Source organism: Mesocricetus auratus, unplaced genomic scaffold (assembly GCF_017639785.1).
Source record: "Mesocricetus auratus isolate SY011 unplaced genomic scaffold, BCM_Maur_2.0 Super-Scaffold_100676, whole genome shotgun sequence".
NCBI lineage: Eukaryota > Metazoa > Chordata > Mammalia > Rodentia > Cricetidae > Mesocricetus > Mesocricetus auratus.
The window spans coordinates 182,421,965-182,445,244 of NW_024429266.1; the positions used below are offsets into that span (position 1 = coordinate 182,421,965).

General features: G+C 45.4%; 1 protein-coding gene across 1 annotated transcript; it reads left to right on the forward strand.

Moving 5' to 3' along the window:
• Positions 1–519: 519 nt before the first annotated feature.
• Positions 520–17,162, forward strand: Necap1 (NECAP endocytosis associated 1). Its single transcript, XM_005066030.4, has 8 exons — positions 520–642; positions 9,695–9,795; positions 9,920–10,024; positions 10,806–10,887; positions 11,594–11,702; positions 12,104–12,284; positions 15,316–15,418; positions 15,895–17,162. Exons 1-8 carry the CDS (start codon positions 548–550, stop codon positions 15,941–15,943), a joined length of 825 nt encoding a protein of 274 aa, XP_005066087.1. The 5' UTR covers positions 520–547; the 3' UTR covers positions 15,944–17,162.
• Positions 17,163–23,280: the final 6,118 nt, after the last annotated feature.

Consider the following 23,280-nt stretch of genomic DNA (forward strand, 5'->3'; position numbering starts at 1 on the left):
TGTGGACAGAACTCAGTACTCATCATCATGTGTGGAATATCCCTTATGCTGAGGGGTGCTAGATAGCCTTTTAGCACTGTAATCGGGGCCGTTCTGTATACGGTGGAGTCACCAATAAATCTACAAAACCGCAAAAAAAAAAATGGTGACACTTAACAGACTGCATGGAGCAGTTGCTTATAGTATGAGAACGGAATGAGGCAGCAGAGACCCATTTTGTTCAACTTCTGCTGTGTTTTCTTTATGGTCAGTGACTTTTTTGTTTTGGCTAAAGGAGAATTGAATTTTTATTTTTAATTTTTCGCTACAGATAGAGGCCAGGGCCTTGGCAGGCAAGTGCTCGGCCGCCACTGAGCTTGTCTTTGCCAGTTACTCAAGAAGGCGAGCCGCGCGCAATCGCGGACCCAGGTTTTAGCAGCACTCGGTTAACTAGCGCCGCCCAGAGGTTAAGTTCATAGCCGCCGAACGCGAGCGGAAGTGACGCAAGGAAGTAGTCGGGCACCTCCGCCCGCCCCCGCCCCGCCCCCGCGGCGCTAGCGGAGCCAAGATGGCGACCGAGCTGGAATACGAGTCTGTGCTGTGTGTGAAGCCTGACGTCAGCGTCTACCGGATCCCGCCGCGGGCCTCGAACCGCGGCTACAGGTACTGAGCGGGCTCTGCGGCCCGCGCCCGCCGCGGTGACGGGTCTGTCCTTGGGCTGCACGCTCCGGCCCGTGTCGCTGCCTCCGAGCGGTCTCCTGATTAGCGCACCACCCAGGCGGCCAGCGTCTCTCCTGACTCCGCTGTTTTTCCGGAACTCTTGTTTTGTTTTATTCTCGTACTGCCTTCGTGCATCACTCCACCTGCCCTCCTCATCCCCCTCGGGTCATCATCTGCTCCCCGTCATCCGCATCCATTCATGCCTGCTCCATCTGTTACTCGTCTGCGACCTTTGGCTTGTAATCCTCCACGCGCGCATGTGCACACGTACCCAGCCCGCGCTCTCCCTCTCTTCTCCACCCCCATACTCATAGTGTTGCTGTCCACGGTTTGCCTGAGATGGTGATCTGATTTAATTAACACGGTTGTCATTCTCGACAAGTGTCATCATCCTCACCCGCCATTCGGGTTTTCTTTTAGGCGTTGTGTGCGTGTGCGTGTGTCAGATCCTGTTTTCCAGAGATTAGCTATTCCGTTTCTTTTCATTTTGTGTGTTTGCCTGTCCATATTATAGCTTTTGATTATGTAGGGATTTCTGCCTTCCTGTTTTTTGGCCACCTCTCGTATGGCTTTTCCAGAGTCAGTGCGGCGTTTTTGCTCTGTAAGGCCCGACACCCCTGTGTTCTAGTGATTGAGGGTTTGAGGATGCAGAATGTTAATGGAGTTCAAAGAGAATTCACTGGGATTTGTGTTGAAAGCTGTTGAGTCTGAGCCCTGGACACTAAATAGATTTATAATTTATAAGCCAATGTCTTAACTTCTCTGGACCTTCTCTCATTTGTAAAATAGGAAAAGTAATGCAAGTGTACTGTGCACTCCTTATGTTCCTCACAGAGTTTTCTCCCCACCTCTCTTTTCTAAGACAGGGCTTCTCTGAGTAGCCCTGGCTGTCCTGGTACTCACTTTGTAGACCAGACTGACCTTGAACTTGGAGCTCTGCATGCCTCTACCTCCCAAGTGCTGGGATTAAAGTCGTGCACCACTGCCCAGCAGCAGGGTTTTATTTCTTTAATGATGTGTTTTATTTATTTTATATTATGTGTATGGGTGTTTTGCCTCTCTGTGTGTGTGTGTGTGTGTGTGTGTGTGTGTGTGTGTGTGTATGTATGTGTATCCCTTGTGCTCACAGAGGTCAAAAGATTATATCAGATTTCCTGGAACTGGAGTCACAGATACTTATTTGTGAGACACTACATGGGTGTTGGCAACTGAACCCTGGTTGCCAGAGCCAAGAGCAACAAGTGTTCCTAACCATTGAGCCATTCTCCAGCCCCCTCACAGGGTTTTTTTTTTTTTTTGAGAGTGAAAGTAAGTAATATAATGGATGTGAAAGAATGTAGGATAATTAAAGCATTATAAAAATAAAATATTAGTCTTTTCTGACTGACATACCAATGTGGTTTTTCTCCTGGTATCATTATCTTTGCTGAAAGGTTATCTTCTCCACAACTCCATTTGCTTACTAATCATCAGTTTGTGTTTGTAGACTTATGCCGTGGGCCCTATCGGTTGTTTATTTGGCAGAGGTAGTTCTGCCTTCAAGGAGCCATGACTGAGACATGACCTTGACCATACATGAAACTCAGATGGCAGTCACAGGTGCACATTGACTTGATGGCAGTCACAGGTGCACATTGACTTGATGGCAGTCACAGGTGCACATTGACTTGGTGGCAGTCACAGGTGCACATTGACTTCTTGATGGCTGTCACAGGTGCACATTGACTTCTTGATGGCTGTCACAGGTGCACATTGACTTCTTGGTGGCAGTCACAGGTGCACATTGACTTGATGGCTGTCACAGGTGCACATTGACTTGATGGCAGTCACAGGTGCACATTGACTTGGTGGCTGTCACAGGTGCACATTGACTTCTTGATGGCTGTCACAGGTGCACATTGACTTCTTGGTGGCTGTCACAGGTGCACATTGACTTGGTGGCTGTCACAGGTGCACATTGACTTCTTGGTGGCAGTCACAGGTGCACATTGACTTCTTGATGGCTGTCACAGGTGCACATTGACTTCTTGATGGCTGTCACAGGTGCACATTGACTTGATGGCAGTCACAGGTGCACATTGACTTCTTGATGGCTGTCACAGGTGCACATTGACTTCTTGGTGGCTGTCACAGGTGCACATTGACTTCTTGGTGGCTGTCACAGGTGCACATTGACTTGGTGGCAGTCACAGGTGCACATTGACTTCTTGATGGCTGTCACAGGTGCACATTGACTTCTTGATGGCTGTCACAGGTGCACATTGACTTGATGGCAGTCACAGGTGCACATTGACTTCTTGGTGGCTGTCACAGGTGCACATTGACTTCTTGGTGGCAGTCACAGGTGCACATTGACTTCTTGGTGGCTGTCACAGGTGCACATTGACTTCTTGGTGGCTGTCACAGGTGTACATTGACTTCTTGATGGCTGTCACAGGTGCACATTGACTTGATGGCTGTCACAGGTGCACATTGACTTCTTGATGGCTGTCACAGGTGCACATTGACTTCTTGATGGCTGTCACAGGTGCACATTGACTTCTTGATGGCTGTCACAGGTGCACATTGACTTCTTGGTGGCTGTCACAGGTGCACATTGACTTCTTGGTGGCTGTCACAGGTGCACATTGACTTGGTGGCAGTCACAGGTGCACATTGACTTCTTGGTGGCTGTCACAGGTGCACATTGACTTGGTGGCAGTCACAGGTGCACATTGACTTCTTGATGGCTGTCACAGGTGCACATTGACTTCTTGATGGCTGTCACAGGTGCACATTGACTTGATGGCAGTCACAGGTGCACATTGACTTGGTGGCTGTCACAGGTGCACATTGACTTCTTGATGGCTGTCACAGGTGCACATTGACTTCTTGATGGCTGTCACAGGTGCACATTGACTTCTTGATGGCTGTCACAGGTGTACATTGACTTGATGGCAGTCACAGGTGCACATTGACTTGGTGGCAGTCACAGGTGCACATTGACTTGATGGCTGTCACAGGTGCACATTGACTTGATGGCAGTCACAGGTGCACATTGACTTGGTGGCAGTCACAGGTGCACATTGACTTGATGGCTGTCACAGGTGTACATTGACTTCTTGGTGGCTGTCACAGGTGCACATTGACTTGATGGCTGTCACAGGTGCACATTGACTTGATGGCAGTCACAGGTGCACATTGACTTGGTGGCAGTCACAGGTGCACATTGACTTGATGGCTGTCACAGGTGCACATTGACTTCTTGGTGGCAGTCACAGGTGCACATTGACTTCTTGGTGGCAGTCACAGGTGCACATTGACTTCTTGATGGCTGTCACAGGTGCACATTGACTTGATGGCTGTCACAGGTGCACATTGACTTCTTGATGGCTGTCACAGGTGCACATTGACTTCTTGATGGCTGTCACAGGTGCACATTGACTTCTTGATGGCTGTCACAGGTGCACATTGACTTCTTGGTGGCTGTCACAGGTGCACATTGACTTCTTGATGGCTGTCACAGGTGCACATTGACTTCTTGATGGCTGTCACAGGTGCACATTGACTTCTTGATGGCAGTCACAGGTGCACATTGACTTCTTGATGGCTGTCACAGGTGCACATTGACTTCTTGATGGCTGTCACAGGTGCACATTGACTTCTTGATGGCTGTCACAGGTGCACATTGACTTCTTGATGGCTGTCACAGGTGTACACTGACTTCTTGATGGCAGTCACAGGTGCTATGCTATGACCAGTCACAGGTGCACATTGGCTTCTGTGAGGCCTCTACCTGACCCATTTTGGGTGGGGCCAGCAGTGTGTGGGCTTCCATAGCATGTCTGCTTTAATGGGTGTGTGGTCTCCTGTTTTCTAGCCTGAAGTCTGTTAAACTTTCTATTTGTATGGACTAGCAGTGTCTGTCACATAGTAGGTACTTAGCAAATACTTACTGAAAGAAAAAATGGGGCCATCTCAGCAGGTAAAACTCTTCCTGTGCCAACTGAAGGAGTTTGATTCCCCAATTCCAGATAAAGGGAGAAGTAGAGACGTAATTTCAGATTGTCTTCTGACTGCTACATATGTGTGTGGCAAGCCTCTGCCCACACACATACATTATACACTGGATAATACATTAAAAAGAAGGAATTGGATTATGTAACCAACCCAGTCATACAAGCTAACAATGACTGAACTGATAAGTAAAGTATACTATCTCATGAGTTCCTTTAGGGGTTAAGACTTCCAGAATGATATCATATACATTCTATTTTCCTTTTACTTCAAGACAGAGGTCCTGAGTTCAATTCCCAGCAACCGCACTGTTTCTCACAACCATCTATAATGAGATCTGGTGCCTTCTGGCCTGCAGGCATACATGCAGAATACTGTATACATAATAAATAAATAAACCCTTAAAAAAAAAAAAGAAGCCGGATGTTGGTGGCTCAAGCCTTCAATCTCAGCACTTGGGAGGCAGAGGCAGGTGGATCTCTGTGAGTTCGAGACCAGCCTGGTCTATGGAGCAAGTTCCAGGACAGCCTCCAAAAGCCACAGAGAAACCCTGTCTGGATAAACCAGAAAAAAAAGCAAGTGTGTGATGTATGCATGTGGTGTGTGGATGGTGTGTGGTAGGTGCTTCGTGGCTGTTACCTCTCTTTCCCTCTCCTTTGTAAATACATTTTTATTGCTAAGGTAAATGAGAAACTGTGGGATCAGTTTTACTTATGTTTTACACAGGGTCTCACAGTGTAGTCCTGTGGCTCAAAACTTGCAGAGATCTGCCTGCCTCTGCTTCCCAGCTTGTGGGACTTAAGTTTTTTGTCACCATGCCTGGCCTGAGGTTTGTTTATAGTATTGTTAGGAGACCAGCAAAACCAAGAGGATCAAAGATGAAGGAAATGACTGGCACGTGTCCATTTATTTATTGAGAATTTGTTAAGTATTTAAAGATACAATGACAAGGTAGCTGTCCAAAGAAATACATCAGTAGGGTTGTTCCTAATATTTCCCTATTTATGCTATGTCTGACTGTCAGTAGTGTGGCCACAATAAATAACGGTTTAGTGAAAAACTTAATAGGGGCAAGCAAGGGGCTAGCTCAGTGGGTAAAGGTGATTGTTGCCCAGCCAGACTACCTGAGTTTGATTCCCGGGACCCACGTGATAGGAGGAGAGAACTCCTGTAAGTTGTCATCTAACTTCCACATGCATTTCACGGCATGTGTGTGACTCCACCCCCAAGCCAAACAAACAAATAAGCAAGCAAATGTAACTAAGAAAGGTAATCCATGAGGACTTGTGGAATGCTCTAATCTGTATCAGGTCCTTGAGAGACTTTTAAGGTAGACTGTCAAGAGGGAGGGGACCACAGGGATTAGTTTACAGTCCTGCTCAAAGCTCTGCTGGGGCTGCCATCTGCATGCTAGACTGCTTGCCTAACACACTCAAGGCCCTAGGTTTGACCCCAAACCTCTGCTTTTTGTTAGTTTCTCCTTTTAACTTACCATCTTAATCTTTCTGTTGTTCAGATACGTCCTGTTCTTTTCTTGTCTGTAAGTACTGGAGTTTTGTTTTTTGTTTTTGTTTTGCTTTGTTTCAAGACAGGGCTTTAACTTTGTAGCTCAGGCAAGCCTCATACTCCCTGTATTGCTGAGGGTTCCCTTGAAGTCCCAGTGTTCCTGCTTTTCATTCCTCAAGGACTGTAGGCATGCACACCACACTTTGCAGTCTTCGGGTTCATAAGAAGTAAATTATTTACATATTTCCCCCTTTTCTACACCCTTAACAAAATTCAGTGTTTTGTAGCCTTGGTTATAAATACTTTATTAGATTTTACTCAGGTCCATAAAAACACAGATAACAAGTGTTTGGGTTTTCAGATGGTTTATAAACAGTGGTAATTTCATTTCAGATGTTCTTCCTGAACTTTTCTCTCACATACTCAACTATCTGCTCCTAGATGTCTCAAATCAAGCATATTGAGAATCCAACCTCCATCTGTCCAGACAGGGTCCACAACTAGCCTTCCTTATTTTAGTCATTGTGGTTTGCTCAGGCTGAACAGTTTGGGGTTCGCCTTGGCCTCTGTTTCTCCTGGCCCCCACACCTAATGCTAGCATCAGGAAATCCTGCTGCCTTTACTTTCAATACATCTAGAATCTAGCCAGTGGCTTTGGCTCCTGTGTCTTCCAAGCTCTTCTCATGACTCATTGCAGCGTTCTTAACTGATTGCTTCAGTCATCACATCCTACATTTCTTTTCCACACAGCAGACAAAGTGATCTCTTAGGATCCAAGGAGGACTGGGTCACTTATTTCTAATACCTGCAGCTAGCTTTTTACCCAGCATAAGAGCTGCAGTGCTTCTGGTGGCTCTCAAGGCCTGCGTGGTTTGGCTTCCCTCCTCAGCAGTGCGCTTTCGCCTCACTGCACCTCTCACGAGCCCTGTGCTGACACTGTTTTCCCTCAGGCACCCGGAGGCCCTCAGCTGCTCCACCTTTTTCAGTGTCCCCTGAGCCTGGGCATTGACCAGTTTTGCAGTGTCAGGCTGCACTGTGAAGCAGGCCTCAGATCCAGTCCAAAGCAGGTGGTTATCGCCACAGCCTTTGGGCCACTGTTTATCCCACATTTTTGCCTAACATTTCACCTTCTTGGTGAGGCTCCTTTTTGGTGCTGGGGATTGAACCCAGGGCTTGGTGAATGCTGCACAAACATTTGACCACTGAGCTTTGCCCTCAGCTCTTGGTCACTCTTGAATCCTGTAACCTGTGCCCCTTGTCCTCCTAGACTTTCTTATCTGTCTCTGCATTTCCTTCTCACTTTAAACTAATAACCCGAGAGACTGATATTGTTATTTATTATGTTTCCTTTTTGTTGATTGCCTTCTGTTAGAATGTAAATTTTCTGAGGGGAGGGGAAGAATGTGTTGTTATATTCCAAGCATCTACAGCGGTGCCTCCCACTTAATCAGTACCCTGTAATATTTATTTATTTATTTATTTATTTATTTATTTATTTATTGGTTTTTCGAGACAGGGTTTCTCTGTGGCTTTGGAGACTGTCCTGGAACTAGCTCTTGTAGATCAGGCTGGTCTGGAACTCACAGAGATCCACCTGCTTCTGCCTTCTGAGTACTGGGATTAAAGGCGTGAGCCACCACCACCCGGCATACCCTATAAATATTGGTTGAAATCCATGAAAGGTAATATATGGTTAGTGATTTTGGATGCTTCTGTTACCCAGGCCATTTCATCTAGCAGATGGATTTTGTTCTCTGAGTAATGAGGCACCATTGGGTAGAAAGTCATCTATAGGTAGGAGAGTAGCATCATAAGAATCATTTAGAATTTTTCTTTCTTTCTTTTTTTTTTGAGATGGGCTTACTGTATAGAATAGGTTGGCCCTGAACCACAGAGGTCTGCCTGCCTTTGCTTCTTGAGTGCTAGCATACATCCTGAAACTCAGCTGAATTTTTATTTATTTATTTATTTCCTGGTGTTGGGAGTCTAATTAAAGACCTCATAGTGAGGAAATACTGGTCCAAAACAAGACTGAAAACCAGCTGGGCAAACTCCAGACTATGCATCTCAATGTCTGATGTCAAATGCTCTTCACATCTCCAACTCCTTTCAGCTCTTTGACTTACTTCTCTTAGGCTGGTTCCACTCTGTTAGCAACTCTCCTCACAGGTATCTCACGACTCTGGCATCTCTAACATCTTGGGGTTTCCAAGGCAACTGAGGCTTTAACTTCACAGCTTTATGTAATGGCCTCTCTACTAGGCCTCCATTCATGGAGGCCTGACACATTCCTGGCCTAAGCAGCTTCTCTTAGGCATGGAGGCCTATTCTTTTATCTGTAACTCCAGAATCACATGACAGAAGCTGCCAAAATCTGCTGCTTGCTGGAGCTGGAACATAGTCTCCTCGTTCAGTTATGTCTTCACCAGCTTTCTGTCCTTCACTGCCGAAGCTTGGCTGTCCTGAGATATGCTCTGTAAACCAGGCTGGCCTCAAACTCACAGATCTACCAGCCTCTGCCTTCTCAGTGCTGGGATTAAAGGTGTGCGCCATCACACCTGGGTCAAAACTTTTTTTAGTTTCTTTTTTCAAGCTGGAAATTTAGCTGGGATCTTGCCCTGAGGTTACCACCCCCTACATTCTATTTCTCAATCCACTTATCTCCTTGAACAAAAGATTTAGTTCCATTCTACTTCCTGGTGCTCTTTTTCTCCTCAAAGTTTACATTTTGTAATTTACCCTGCTCAGCTTGCTCCTTTTCATTATAAATGCATGGACACTAGTAACTACATGGCAGACTCTGTACTAGGTTGTTTTGAGATTTCCTCTGTCAACAGAATTAATCCAAAACTTTTCACTTTAGCCTCAGGTATTATCGTCAGACAAGGACAAAAGGCAGCCACTTTCTTCACCAAAATATCTCAAGAACTATCTCTAGGCAACATACTAACATTCTCCTCTGAAACCTGATGAAACCTTGACAGTTCAAATAACTCTTAACACCTCTGTCTTTGATTCTTCTACTGGTATGGCCCACTAAACAGTGCTTATAGCATTCCACTGCTTTTCAAACCCAAAGTACCAAAGTCTAGATTCCTCCAAACAAAAACATGGTTAGGCCAATCACAGTAGTACCCCAGTCCCCGGTACCAACTCCTGCCTTAGTTAGAAGAGATACTGTGACTATGGCAACTCGCTTACAGTTTAGAGGTTCATTCCACTATCATCATGGCGGGGAGCATGGTGGCGTGCAGGCAGACAAGGTGCCGGAGAGGGAGCTGAGAGTCCTACATCTTGCATGCAGCAGGAAGAGAGAGAGATACAGACACAGAGACAAGGCAGGCAGATCTCTGAGTTCCAGGTCAGCCTTGTATACAGAGCGAGTTCTAGGACAGCCAGGGCTACACAGGAAACTGTCTTGAAAAACTCAAACAACAAAAGACAAAAAAACAAAAGTACCTGAGGCCTCAGGCTTGCCATTTTCCTTTCCCAGGGCATCTGATTGGAAGTTAGACCAGCCTGATTGGACTGGCCGCCTCCGGATCACTTCAAAAGGGAAGATCGCCTACATCAAACTGGAAGATAAAGTTTCAGGTACGCACAGGGCCTCTCAAACGTGGGTGCTGCGTTGGTGTGCTTTTGTCAGTCCCATGGGACTGGCATGGGAAAATACTTGTTCTTTGAGTGCTGCTCAAGGAGGTCTCTTTCTTGCTGATAGGGGAGCTCTTTGCTCAGGCACCAGTAGAACAGTACCCTGGTATTGCTGTGGAGACTGTGACAGACTCCAGCCGCTACTTTGTGATCAGGATCCAGGATGGCACCGGTAAGTGAGCTGGGCTTTCTGCTGGGATGAGACGAGGAAATGGTGAATGCGCTCTGATAAAGTTGTGCCCCGTTACAGTCCTCGTCCTTTTGATTACTTCTCCCTTGCTTTCAGAGTGACTATGGTTATCGAAGGGAAAGGGTTAACATTTTGTAGACGTGAGCATAAGTTCAATTGAGTTTAAGTTAAAGTAATCAAAATGCTTATTTAACAAAAGAGATTCATATTATAATTGCTGTGGGATTGGCTTGGATCATCCATTTTCTAGGGCAGGAGTTCTCAGCCATTTCTTCAATTTTATTTATCTATTTATCTTTTGTTTAGATAGAGTCTCACTATGTTGTAATCCTGGCTGGTCTGGCGCTTACAATGTATGCCAGGCTGGTCTTGAACTCAGAGATTGGCCTGCCTTTGCTAGGCTTAAACACATGCGCTACCACACCCGGCCTCCTCATACTTTTTAATAGATTCGTAACCAAAGACAGTAAATGTTTTTGGCTTTGTGGGCCAAGTTGTAACTGCTGCTCCCAGTTGGGTGGTTGCAGGGTGAAGTAGTCACAGACGCACCTGTCCAAGTCGATGTGGCTGTATTTCAGTAGAACTTTATTTTCAGACTCACGCTGTGGGAAGAGTTGGCCTCATTTGGCTGCATGTTATCTGCTGACTGCAGGTCTGTGAGAAAATACTAGGCAGATTTTATGCAGTTCGAATGACATGTTTGTCTCTGATAGGCAGAAGTCGTTACAAGGAACCCGTTTTCTGAGATTCCTCCTTTTCACAGGGCGTAGTGCGTTTATTGGCATTGGCTTCACAGATCGGGGGGACGCCTTCGACTTTAACGTTTCCTTGCAAGATCACTTCAAGTGAGTGAAGCTTGTCCTTAGATTTCAGGGCTAGTAATTGTGGGGTTGGGGTTCTGCTTCTTTCTGCGAGGGTGTTTCTCTCGCCACATGGTTTACTCAGTAGTCCTTGTGCTGTGGTTTGGGTTGATGCTTGTTTATGACCCTGGGAGTTGACCTTTCTACTAAAAAGGTGGTGGAGGGTGGCATACAGCAGCATCCAGCCTGCACACGGAGAGGCGTGTGCCAGTTCCGTTTGTTTTGTAGCTGATGTGTTTTGTGCCTATGTATTTTCTTCAGCCCGACTGAGTTTGGTCCAGCTGCAGTGAGCAGTGCCTAGCACCAGATCACTTTCTATCTCTGGGACAGTGTAACTCTCTCTCTATTGCTCCAAACTCTGAAATTTAGAGCCCAGAGATGGAACCTGCAAGAACATGGTGACTGACACATCTCCTTTGGGGCAGTACTCTGCCAAGGGCCGGGAACTGTTGGGAGGGATGTTTCTTCCATGCGTCCCCCATTGCTCCTCAGTCTGAACTCGGTCTGAACTCAGTCTGAACTCGGTCTGAACTCGGTCTGAACCCAGCGGACCTCCCTTTTCTCTCTCATGTCTTATGGTCCCCACTCTGCTTTCTGGAATTCCAGTCCGTCTGAGTGAGATTTAGCCAGATTTGTGTCAGACTCTGCTTCTTCAGGGAATTCTAAATTGAGATAAATTATTTCCCCAAAGGTGGGTGAAGCAGGAAACTGAAATTTCCAAAGAATCTCAGGAAATGGACAATCGTCCCAAGTTGGATTTAGGCTTCAAGGAAGGACAGACCATTAAGTTGAGTATTGGGGTAAGTGTGATTTCTTTTTGCTTTTTAATTTTTTAAAAAATTTTATGCATATGAGTATTTTCCTGTACATATGTTTATGCACCACAGGTATGTCTGTGGGGGCCAGAAGAGGGTGTTGAATTCTCTGGACTGGAGTTAGAGATGGCTGTTAGCTCCTGTGGGGGTTGTGGTGGTGCTGAATTTAAACCTGTGTCCTCTGGAATAGCAACCAGTGCTATTTACTGCTGAGCCATCTCTCCAGCCCTTATTTTCTTTAGATCAGGCTAGCCTTGAATTCATATACCTGCGTGCTTCTGCTTTCCGAGTGCTGGGATTAAGGGTGTGTGTTGACTGAGATCAGTTTGACTTTTTAAAAATTTCCCTGTTATTCTTTAGGTGTGTGATTTCTGTCTCTCTTACAGAACATTACAACCAAGAAAGGAGGTGCTTCTAAGCCGCGGGCCGCAGGAACAGGGGGCCTGAGTTTACTCCCTCCTCCACCTGGAGGCAAAGTCACTATCCCCCCACCATCCTCAGTTGCCGTCAGCAACCACGTCACCCCACCACCTATTCCAAAATCTAACCATGGAGGTAATGATGCAGGTAAATCTAACACTTAACTTTGAAAACAGCTAAATTATGGTTTAAATGGGTAACAGCCATTTGCCAGAAAAGATTTTTTTGCTAGGAAGTTGCTTTGGTACTGACATGGTGATTTTGGCAAGGGACCAGTTTGTCTGGTGAAGTGGTGTCTAGTAGGTACTTTGACAGAAACCACGTGGTTATTTAAAAGACTGTTTCTGGGCTGGAGAAGAGTGTAAGCACTGCTCCTACAGAGGTTGGGAGTGTGCTTCCCTGCACCCACATGGATCAGGCAGCTACGGTGTCTGAGGGCTCTGAGGGTACAGGTACAGTCACACATATACATAATTAATTAAAAAGAATAAAGTCTCGGGAAAAAGAAGAACTCTGTCCTTCATTGTTTATTTTAGATGCTAAAAGGCTTGTAGGTCAGAAGTATAAAGTGGATTTGAATGTGGCTTTACTATTCATGTCTGGATGCACTTGGTAAACATCCCTTAAGTTCTCTAAAAAGTTACTTATTTCAGTTGATTTTATTTTTTTGAGACAGGGTCTTATGTAGCCCAGGCTGGTCTTGAATGTGCTATGTAGCTGAAGATGACCCTGAATTCCTGACTCACCTGTCTCTAAGGGCTGGGGTCTTTTTTTTTTTTTTAAAGATTTTATTTATTATGTATATAGCACTTCATGTATGCCTGCAGGCCAGAAGAGGGCACCAAATTTCATTACAGATGGTTGTGAACCACCATGTGGTTGCTGGGAATTGAACTCAGGACCTCTTGAAGAGCAGCCAGTGCTCTTAACCTCTGAGCCATCTCTCCAGCCCAAGGGCTGGGGTCTTACTGAAGGTCTTTGAGTCTCAGTGTGCTTGCTTGCAAAATGGAGGAAAAAATTACCTGGGGTGAGGTTAAATGCTACAGTGCCCAGCCCAGCTTCTGGAGCACAGTAGCCATTCCGTAAAGAGAACATATCTGGTCTGTGCATGTTTGTCATCTTCAGTCAGGCGGTAGCTGCACATGCAGTGCAGCACTTACGAAAGTCGGAGGATCTAGAATCAGAGCCTGCATGGTCCATTGTGAACTGCAGGCCATCTGGAGCCGAGAGCCTCTGCTTAAAGAGAAACCCAGCAAACAAATAGCGTTTGTGTTTGTCCTTACTGACCAGAGGTAAAACAGCAGGTGTAGTTGTCCTCGTTTCAAGGAGATTATTAGCAATCAAAGGAATTTCTTTTCCTTTTTCTTCTTTTGAGGGGATGTTACTGTGTAATCCAGGCTGGCCTAGAGACCTCACTAAGAAATGAAACTCTGTATGTGTGTGTTTGTATGTATTCATATATAGATATACATACACACATTTTGTAGAGTGAAGCCTTTTCCTTGCTAGCTGCTTTGGTTTTTCCCCACCAGTTGCCTAGGCTCTGCCGCGTTGTAGTCCCCAAATAACACACAAGACGCTGTATTAATTATGAAGCTGTTGGCCTTGCTTGTTTCTTACTGGCTAGCTCTGACTTAAGTATTTACTCCATAATTGTTAATCTAAGTATTTCTCTTACCGGAGAAAAGTTCCGAACTTCTTACCCCTGTGGCAGCTACATGATGACTCCCTGTGTTTCTCCTTCTCAGAGTCCTCCTCGACTCCTAGTCCCACCTATCTTGCTTCCCAATTGGCCAACAGTGCTTTATTGACATATACACAGGACTTCCCCATCAACATTTAATATTAGAAAAGCAGGCGTTACACTCTTTTTATATTAGAAAACCAGATATTAGAATTGGTAGATTTTTTTTTTTTTTGATTTTTCAAGATAGGGTTTCTCTGTTTAACCCTGGCTCCCCTGGAACTTGCTCTGTAGACCAGGCTGGCTTTGAACTCACAGAGATCTCCCTGCCTCTGCCTCTCGAGTGCTGGGATTAAAGGTGTGCACCACCAACGCCCGGCTGAAGATTGGTTTTTTAATTAAACTTTTTATTTAGAGTAGAGATTCATACACAGTTACAAGAAATAATGAAAGAAAGTAGGCATAGGTGGTACACACTTCAAATCCCAGCGCTTTGGAGGTAGTGACATAATTTCCAGACCTGCCTGAACTGTCAGAACTTTGCCTCAAATTAAAAAGAAAAGAAAAATACTGAAGAACTTGTGTTCTTTGTTTAGTGCCCTCACTAATAACGAAACTTTCTTTGACTGACATTGACACTGACATTGTCTTCATACCTTAGTCAGGTTTCTCATTCTGTGTATATGAGTGCATAGGTAGGTGGCTTTGGTTTGTGCAGTTTTGCCCTGTGTAGGTTCATGGATCCACTATGACAGTCAGGCTGCAGAACAAGTCTGTATCACTTTCTGTCTTTTAAAAGATTTATTATTATTGTTTATTGTTATTATCATGGCTTTTTTTTTTTTTTGAGACAGGGTCTCTCTGTAGTTCTGGAACTCACTAAGAGATCCTCCCAAGTTCTGGGATTAAAGGTGTGTGCCACCACCGTCTGGCTAAGATTTATTATTTTTAATGTGAGGGCAGGTGCCTCAGAAGCCAAAGGTGTTAGCCCTTGGAGCTGGAGTTAGAGATGGTTGTGAGCCACAGACTTAGGGGCTGGGAACAGAACTTGGGTCCTCTGGAAGAGCAGCTCTTAAGTGAGAGAGAGTACTCTTAACCATTGAGCCATTTCTCTAGCCTCATTGTTAAGAATCTTTGGTGTCACCCTTTATATAACCACACCCCTCCAGCCTTCCTTCTCCTGTCCCTGACTCTTGGCAGTCTCTCTGCTTTGTGTTTATATCAAGTTATTGCTTTAGGAGTGTTAGGTAAATGGGATCATGCAGTTTGTAAACTTGTGGGGGTTGGCTTTTTCCCTTAGTGTGAGCCTCTAGAGATGCACCTCAAGTTGTCCCGTATGTCGAGTTTTCCCTTTTATTGCTGAGTATATGTATTTACTGCAGTGTTTTTAACCATTACCTAAGAGCGTCTGAACTCTCTCTAGTTTTGAGTGCTGTGACCTTTGGGTGTAGGTTTCCCTGTGGATGTATGATTAATGCCCCCCCCATTGTTCAGATATCCTTTTAGATTTGGATTCCCCTGCTCCTGTCACGACTGCAGCACCAGCTCCAGTTTCTACAAGCAGTGACTTGTGGGGAGACTTCAGCACTGCATCCAGGTAATGGGCACAGTGCACCCAACAGCCCCTCCCTCAGGGTGTGGCCAGTGGTTCTCACCCTCCCTGATGCTTCGCCCTTTAATATGGCTCTTCAGGCTGTGGGTGACCCCAGCCATAATATTATCTTCATTGCTGCTGCCGTCATGAAGCATGTGTAAATATCTGATATGTGACCCCTGTGAAAAGATTGTTCCACCCCCACAGGGGTCGTGACCTACAGGCTGAGACTCACTGCTGTAGAGGTGTGTAGTCAGGGAAGCATCTGCCCCCTTGTGGGCTTCGTGTGAGCTCCAGGAAAAGCGATGGAGTGCTGGCATGGGGGAGGAAAGCTGCAGGGAGAGGCTGACTGTGTGCTTCAGGCCTCCTTGGGAAGAGTTCCTCCCGGCATTCTGACAGCAGTTTCTCAGCGACTCGGAAATGACTGGAATCTCATACTCATGTGCCGCCTTGGCTTCCTATCTCCCCCTGTCTTGCAGCTCTGTTCCGAACCAGGCACCACAGCCATCCAACTGGGTCCAGTTTTGAGTGTCATTGGCATGATGTGAAGGACACACTTGAAGAATAAAAATGACTCTGGGGGCACCGTTCTGTGAGGGAGTTGAGGGACCGCTTCATTTCCCAGAACTAAAATCAGTGGACAATCTTTTCTGTAGCTTCTCTGTTGCTTTCAGGATGGATTAATTTGTTACCCCTGTGTTACTTGCTGTATACCAGGAGACCACCTGTTGTTTCCTGCTCACATCCAAGGCAGGGGAGTAGCGGAGATTATCACACTGGACTGTGCAGAGTTCAGAAGGCCAACTTTTAGAGTGCGAGTGACCTCGGACATTTGTAAATTCTTGAACTTGTCTCAGAATCATCTCATGACTTCTGTGTATCTCTTTGTGATGCCCTAGTTAGCAATTTCAGGAGACAAATGCCTTGGCTGTCTTTCCACCAACCCAAGACTAAAAGTGGGCAGGCTGGATTTCCATGGGGGTAGGTTTGCAGAAAGAGCCGTATCCCAGGTCTCTCCTGTAAGGCCTCCTTCAGGCTTATCCCGTTCAGTGAGCATCCAGGGAGCAGCGGCACCGTCACCTCGTGTGTTTACGTCTTTTCCTTTGGTGAAAGGTTGTGCTGGTGGCACCCCACTGTTGTCTACTTGTCCAATAGCGCAGCATCCTTGACAGTGGATATTTCTGAGATGAAGAGGATCAAGGGGCTGTGCTTTCTAAGTTGTAGTCTACAGAACTGTTTTTGCTGCATTTGAAGCATAGCATTAATTTTACTCCCTGCGGGTTTGACCTGAACGTAGGAGTTTTAGCTTGCTGTGTAGAGCAGAGCGGTGGAAGCACTTGGCTCTCGTGCGGTACCACATGCCTTGCTGCCTGGTCTGGATCCCTTTTCATAAGCATTTCTTGTAGTTCATTTAACTGTTCCATGGAAAGCTGCTATTACGTAATTGTCGGTGTGAAAGGCTAAATCACAGCTTTACCTGTGACAGCCTTTGCCCCAGGCTTTGATACCCAGCTAGGATATCTTAAAGCAAGTCACCGTCCCATCACTTTCCCCTCCCTCTGCCCGCCATTCCTTTTATAATGCTGTGAAGAGAGCCCTGTTCAGGTCTGGGTACTATCCACTTTGTTGGGCAATTTGGGGATGGATTGGGAGGATTTACATTTTTCTGTGAGCACCTGTTTGGATATGTACATTCAGCCTGAAGAGGGTCCTTATATTTAATTTCAAATACATTATTTCTCTTGGATATTTTTCTTAGCTGTTTCAAACTTTGGGTCCATTTTTTCCCCCATTGCCTCCCCTTTCCAGGCAGCTCTCTTCTTGTAGAGCCGTGGCAGGACGTTTAAGATTCCAGTAAAAACACTAAGAGGAAAATATAGAAAATATAGTGACTAACTATTGGGAAACCTATTTTCTCAATCTTCCTCCATTTTATGTTCTTTGTATCCTTAAGATGATAATATATTATGTATTTGAATTGCTGAAAATTGAAAATGAAGTTGAAGATATATGTATATAAAGCATATGCTGTATTGGTGCAATAATGGTAATTAAAGATATGAAAAAAGGTTGCTTTTCATCTTTTGGTTTATGTCCTATCTCTCTCTACCAATGGTATAAGTTAAACCCAGGACTTTGTGCATGCTGGTTAAGCGCCTTACTGCTAAGATGCAGTCCCAGCTTCGTTTGTCCTTTTAACAAAAGGGCCATTAATAATAAGAGGGCACATGCACTTGTCATTCTCAAGAAACAGGACGATGGCAGACATTTTTTCAACTCTCCCCCCACCGCCCTTCTGAACTTAACTATCCAGAACCACTAAACTAGAGGAATACAAAAAAGGGCCTTGATGATCATTGCAGCAATGGTACTTTGGATATGTATCAAAAGCACAGACACAGAAGCAGCTCAGGTGATCGGTGTATTGTGAAAAGGAGGGGAAAAAAGTTTTTATTGTATGGAAATAAAGTGTGACTAGTATCAAAAAGTCAAAAAAAGAAGGCCAGTAAGATGGCCCAACAGGTAAGTGCTTGCCGCCAAGCCTGATGACCTGAATTTGGTCCTCAGAATGAACTCCTGTAAGTTGTCTTCTGACCACATGTGTGCCATGGACACTGTACTGACTTTTTTTTTGTCAACTTGACACAAGCTGAGCAAGCCAGGAAGCGGCACCCCTCCGTGGCCTCTGCATCAGCTGCCTCCAAGTTCCAGCCCTATTTGAGTTCCTGTTCTGACTTCCTTTGATGATGAACAGTGATAGGGAAGTGTAAGCCAGATAAACCCTTTCCTCTCCGACCTGCTTTTTGATCATGGCATTTCGTTACAGCAGTAGAAACCCCAACTGACACACACACACTGTAAATAAATAAAAAAGCAAGTGTTATGGAGAGCCGACTTAAGACCAAACTAGACTCCCTTAATATAGATGACAGTGGTGTGACTGGGACAATATATGAGACCACTGGCAGTGGGTTCAAGACCTAACACTAAAGCACAAACTGACTTAGTGGAGCCCATTCTGTATGGAGGGATACAGGGGCGTGGGGGGTGGGGAGGTGCCTTGGTTCTGCCTCAATGATGGGACAGACTTAGTAGACTTCCTAGGGGAGGCCTTACCCTCTCGTGGAGCAGATGGGAGGAGGGGGGAGTGGAGGGAGTGGGAGGAGAGGGGGAACTGGGATTGGAATGTAAAACTAATAATAAAGAAGCAAGTGTTGGGCTGGCAAGATGGCTCAGTAGGTAAGGTGTTTGCTGCCAAGCCTGAGTACTTGGGTTCAATCCCTGAAACCTACCTGATGGAAGGAGAGAACTTAGCCTGTAGATTGTTCTGTGAGCTCCTGTGCTGTGTGTAGATACATAGACAGTAAATAAAGCAAATACTGGTGAAGAGTGCAGAGAAGGGGCACTTCGTATTGGTGAGAAAGCAAATGTCCCAGCCATCACTGATAACAGTATGCAGCGCTTCAACAAATTGAAAGCAGGCTGGAGAGATGGCTCAGAGGTTAAGACCATTTGCTGTTCTCTCAGGGGACCTGGATGAATTCCAGAGATTTGATGCCCTCTTCTGACCTCTGCAGGCACCTGCACACACAGTGCACATACATACATATAAGCATAAAATTAAATTTTAAACAACTAAAGACAAAAACATGCTATACGATCTAGGAGTCTGTCTTCTGGGTAAATGTCTCAGATTACCTATCTACCAGAAATTTATATATAATATATATTCTTTATAACTTTAAAGATGTATTGTTGTTCTTTATTATTGTGTGTGCGTGTCTGTGGAGGTCAGAAGAAAGTGTCAGGTCTGTTGGAATTGTAGTTACAGTGCCTGTGAGCTGCATGACGTGGGTTCTAGGAACTGATTCAGGTCCTCTGTGAAAGCAATGAGCACTGTAACTGTTGAGTCATTCTTCCAGCGCCTTTATTATTATTATTATTATTATTATTTATTTTGGCTTTTCAAGACAGGGTTTCTCTGTCTTGCTTTAGAGCCTGTCCTGGAACACGGTCTGGAGACTAGGTGGGCTTCAAACTCACAGAGATCCACCTGCCTCTGCCTCCCAAGTGCCGGGATTAAAGGTGTGCGCCACCACAGCCTGGCCTTGTTTGTGGTTTTTTTTTTTTTTTTTTTTTTCGAGACAGGGTTTCTCTCTGTTTTGGAGGCTATCCTGGAACTCACTCTGTAGACCAGGCTGGCCTGGCCTCAAACTCACAGAGATCCACCTGCCTCTGCCTCCCAAGTGCTGGGATTAAAGGCGTGTGCCACCAACGCCCTACTCCAGAGCCTTTAAAGTTAACTAAATAATATTCTCCTTGCTGTGTGATGTACACCTCTCTGTGTGGTTGTGGGTGTCCACCAGAGAAGAAGACTGCTCAGACATGGATTTAAGCCAATAGAAAGTCTTTATTAGCTAGCTGGTGACCACTCTGGGTGCTCAGGATCCCAGCCTAGCACTGAGCCTTTCTCTGGGTGATCTTTTAAGCTCAACACCCAAATTCTGGGTTGACACACTTCAGTTAACAAGAACAGTTAGCCAGAAGTGAAACTACACGAGCCAAAAAACAAGGTTAGTACATTGCAGACTTTCTCAGGACTATGGACTTTGATGGTTTAGGTCTTCGTTTTCTTTTTGGCAGGTGGTGCTGTCTACATGCTGAGTTTTACAGCCTGAATGGTACTTCCATCATGGAGTCAGTTGTGCTAAGGCCTGGGGATCTACCAAGGTCTGGGAGCCTGTTAACATGTGTGCGTGTGCGTGTGTGTGTGTGTGTGTGTGTGTGTGTGTGCGCGCACGTGTGCGTGTGTGTGGTTGGAGGAGGATTTGGGGTGCCCTGCTCTATCACATGGAGGCTGACCCCTTGACAGGGTCAGTGAAAGTGGGCCCCGCTGTTCTTCAGCGAGACTGATGGGCAAAGCCCAGCCACCACCCTTCTGTCCCCTTTGCCCCTCCATGCTGCTTATAGGCGAGTGTCTGGCTTTTCTCTGTGGATGTTGGTGCAGCCAGTGCTCTTCCCCACTGAGTCTTGTCCCAGCCCTGCGATCACTAGATTGGAGAGAAAGAGGGTGAAGTTTATTTACTTATTTTGTTTGCTTTGTTAGACAGGGTCTTTCTAAATAGCGGATGTCCTGGAACTCATTGTGTAGACCAGGCTAGCCTCAAACTCATAGAGTTCAAGGATTAAAGCCTAGGATTAAAGGCTTGTGCTACCATAGCCTACTTGTTGGTTCTTGAAACCTGGAATGAATATATATATATATATATATGCATATATACATACATACATACATACGTGCATATATATGCTTGTGGTCCCTCCCCCATCCTCTCCCCCTCCTTCCCTTTGTACCTTCCCCTCTCCTTCATTCCCTCTCTCCCTCCCGCTACCCATTTCTTGTTTACTTTTGAAATCTACGAGATATGATGACAATATATATTTCTAAAAATGTCTAGTGCGCTTGTAATATTTTCATTTGAGTCAGAAGTAAAATGATTGTCTATTGTGAGCTCATGTTTTGTCCCATTCATTTAATAACAATATCATATCCTAAGAATTGGCATAAAAGGGCTACTATGGATTTTTTTTTGTTGGCTTTTCAGTTTTTTTTTTTTTTTTTTTTTTTGGTTTTTGCTATGCTCTGGCAGGAAAGAAATGTCATGGCACACTTCGTGTGGGTATGTAGCTATGCGTCACTGTATGACCACTAGAGGGCATGCTTCCTCTGCAACAGGAAAAATGATAGGCCATGTGTCTCAGACTCGCTGATGAAGGGGACTCTGAAGAAAAACATGAAAATCATCTGAGATCTTTTTTGTTTGTTTATTAGTCTCTGCATAGCCATGGCTGTCCTGGAACTCACTATGTAGACTAGGCTAGACTTGAACTCACAGAGATTTGCCTCCTTCTCTCCCCAAGTGCAAGTATTAAAGGCATGTAACACCACACCAGGCTTATTTGTGTTTTGAGATAGGATCTCATGTAGTTTAGGATAGCCTTGAACTGGATGTATGGCAGAGACAACCTACTACCCCCCCAAGACAGAGTTTCTTTGAGTGCCCCCCCCAACTTGGAATTCACTCTGAAGACCAGGCCGGCCTCAAACTCAGAGATCCACCTGCCTCTGCTTCCCAAGTGCTGGGATTAAAGGCCTGCGCCACCACTGCCAGGCTGGAAAAGTGAGGAAAAAGTACATCATAGAGTCATTGTGGTAGTGAAGTGACTTGAATAATCCCAGAGCTTGTGATTAGCTTCTGTAGGTTTCATCATTGATTGGAATAACTGAAGGGCATGGAAAAGGCTTGGTGCTCTGGCAGCTCTGTGTAAGTATCTGCCACCACTATGAACAGCCCCAGCCCCTGCGCGTGTGCCCAGATGCCTGCTCTCATTGAGATGGGATGGTAAATGTCAGGGCGTGGCATTGTCCCATACCTGAGTAGGCACACTCTGGGATATGGAGTGCAGGGGTCATTGGGCAAGGGACAAATGGAGAGTGAGAGACAATGGGGAGACAAACTGCATAGAACAAGTTCAGGGAGACTGAACGTACCTTGAGGACCAAGCTCTTCATTCTGTAATCCCGATGCATTTTATGAAACAGTTTTTGTGTGCTTATGTGTAACTGTTTACCTAAATATTCTTAGGTAAAATTTATACTAAAATAAATGTTACTTAGAATTCATAATGTTTTAAAATCTTTCCTATGCCTATATATTTGTATGTATGTATGGATTTATTTTGCTGTGTATGTATGCCCATGTTTCTGTGTGTGTATACGTGTGTGTGCATGTACATGTGGAGGACAGAGGCTTATGCTTAGTGTCTCCCTCAGTCACCCTCCACCTTATTTTTGAGACAGGGTCTCTCATCGTACGTGGCACTGGCTGGCTGGGTAGACTGGCTGCCCAGAAAGTCCCAGGACTCTCCCCCACAGCTTTGCTGTCCAGCGCTGGAATTCCAAGCACACGTCATCACACCTGGCTTTTGGGAGGTGCTGGGGATCCAAACTTAAGTCCTCACGCTTGTGTAGCCGATTCTTTCCCTGCTGGGCAGTTCCTCAGCCCTGCTAATGTTCTCAGAGCTTAGATTATTCCTTTCAGCACCTAGCAGCCTCTCAGTGCATGGATGTGCTGTGACTTTTCAACCACTGCTCTTGCTGACCCCGAGCCACCAGCTTTCTTTGGGGTGCTGAGGTTGGCCCCAGGGTCTCACAAAGGCTAGACAAACCCTTCTACCTAGCCGGATCCCTGTCCCATTTCTTACATTTTTGATAAAAAAGCCACTAAATGTCTTTTAAGTGAGAACATTTAAGGCATGCATTTTCTAAGATAAAAGTGATACATAAAAAGTAAAACAGTAACGAGGCAGTGGTGACGCACGCCTTTAGTCCCAGCACTCAGGAGCAGAGCAGGTGGATCTCTGTGAGTCTACAAAGCTAGTTCCAGGGCAGCCAGGACTACAGAAAGAAACCCTACCCCCAAAAATCAGCAAACAAGGAAACAGTTGGGTATTAGAAAGGTGGGCCAGTGGTTAAGAGCACTTGTTGCTCTAGTAGAGTACCAGGATTCGGTTCCCAACACTCAGTTTCACCATTTGTGTGACTCCAATTCCAAGGGACCGGAGAACGTCTTCTGGCATGTATGTGGAAATATACATACATACAAACACTTATATACATAAAATAAAAGGTAATTTTTTAAAGGGTTCCATTTAGTATTTAGATTTTTTTTTTGAGACAGGTTTCATGTATACTAGGGTAGCCCAGGACTAGGTAGTCAAGGATGACATCGAACTCCTGACCTTTTGTGTCCACTTTGGGTAATGGGATGACAGGTGTGTACTGGCTCACCCAGTGTGTGGAG

Coding starts and splice junctions, on each gene's coding strand:
- Necap1 (XM_005066030.4), top strand. CDS start 548: ATGGCGACCGAGCTGGAATACGAGTCTGTGCTGTGTGTGAAGCCTGAC. Junction 11,703..12,103: donor CCATTAAGTTGAGTATTGGG/GTAAGTGTGATT, acceptor TCTCTCTTACAG/AACATTACAACCAAGAAAGG. Junction 12,285..15,315: donor CCATGGAGGTAATGATGCAG/GTAAATCTAACA, acceptor CCCATTGTTCAG/ATATCCTTTTAGATTTGGAT.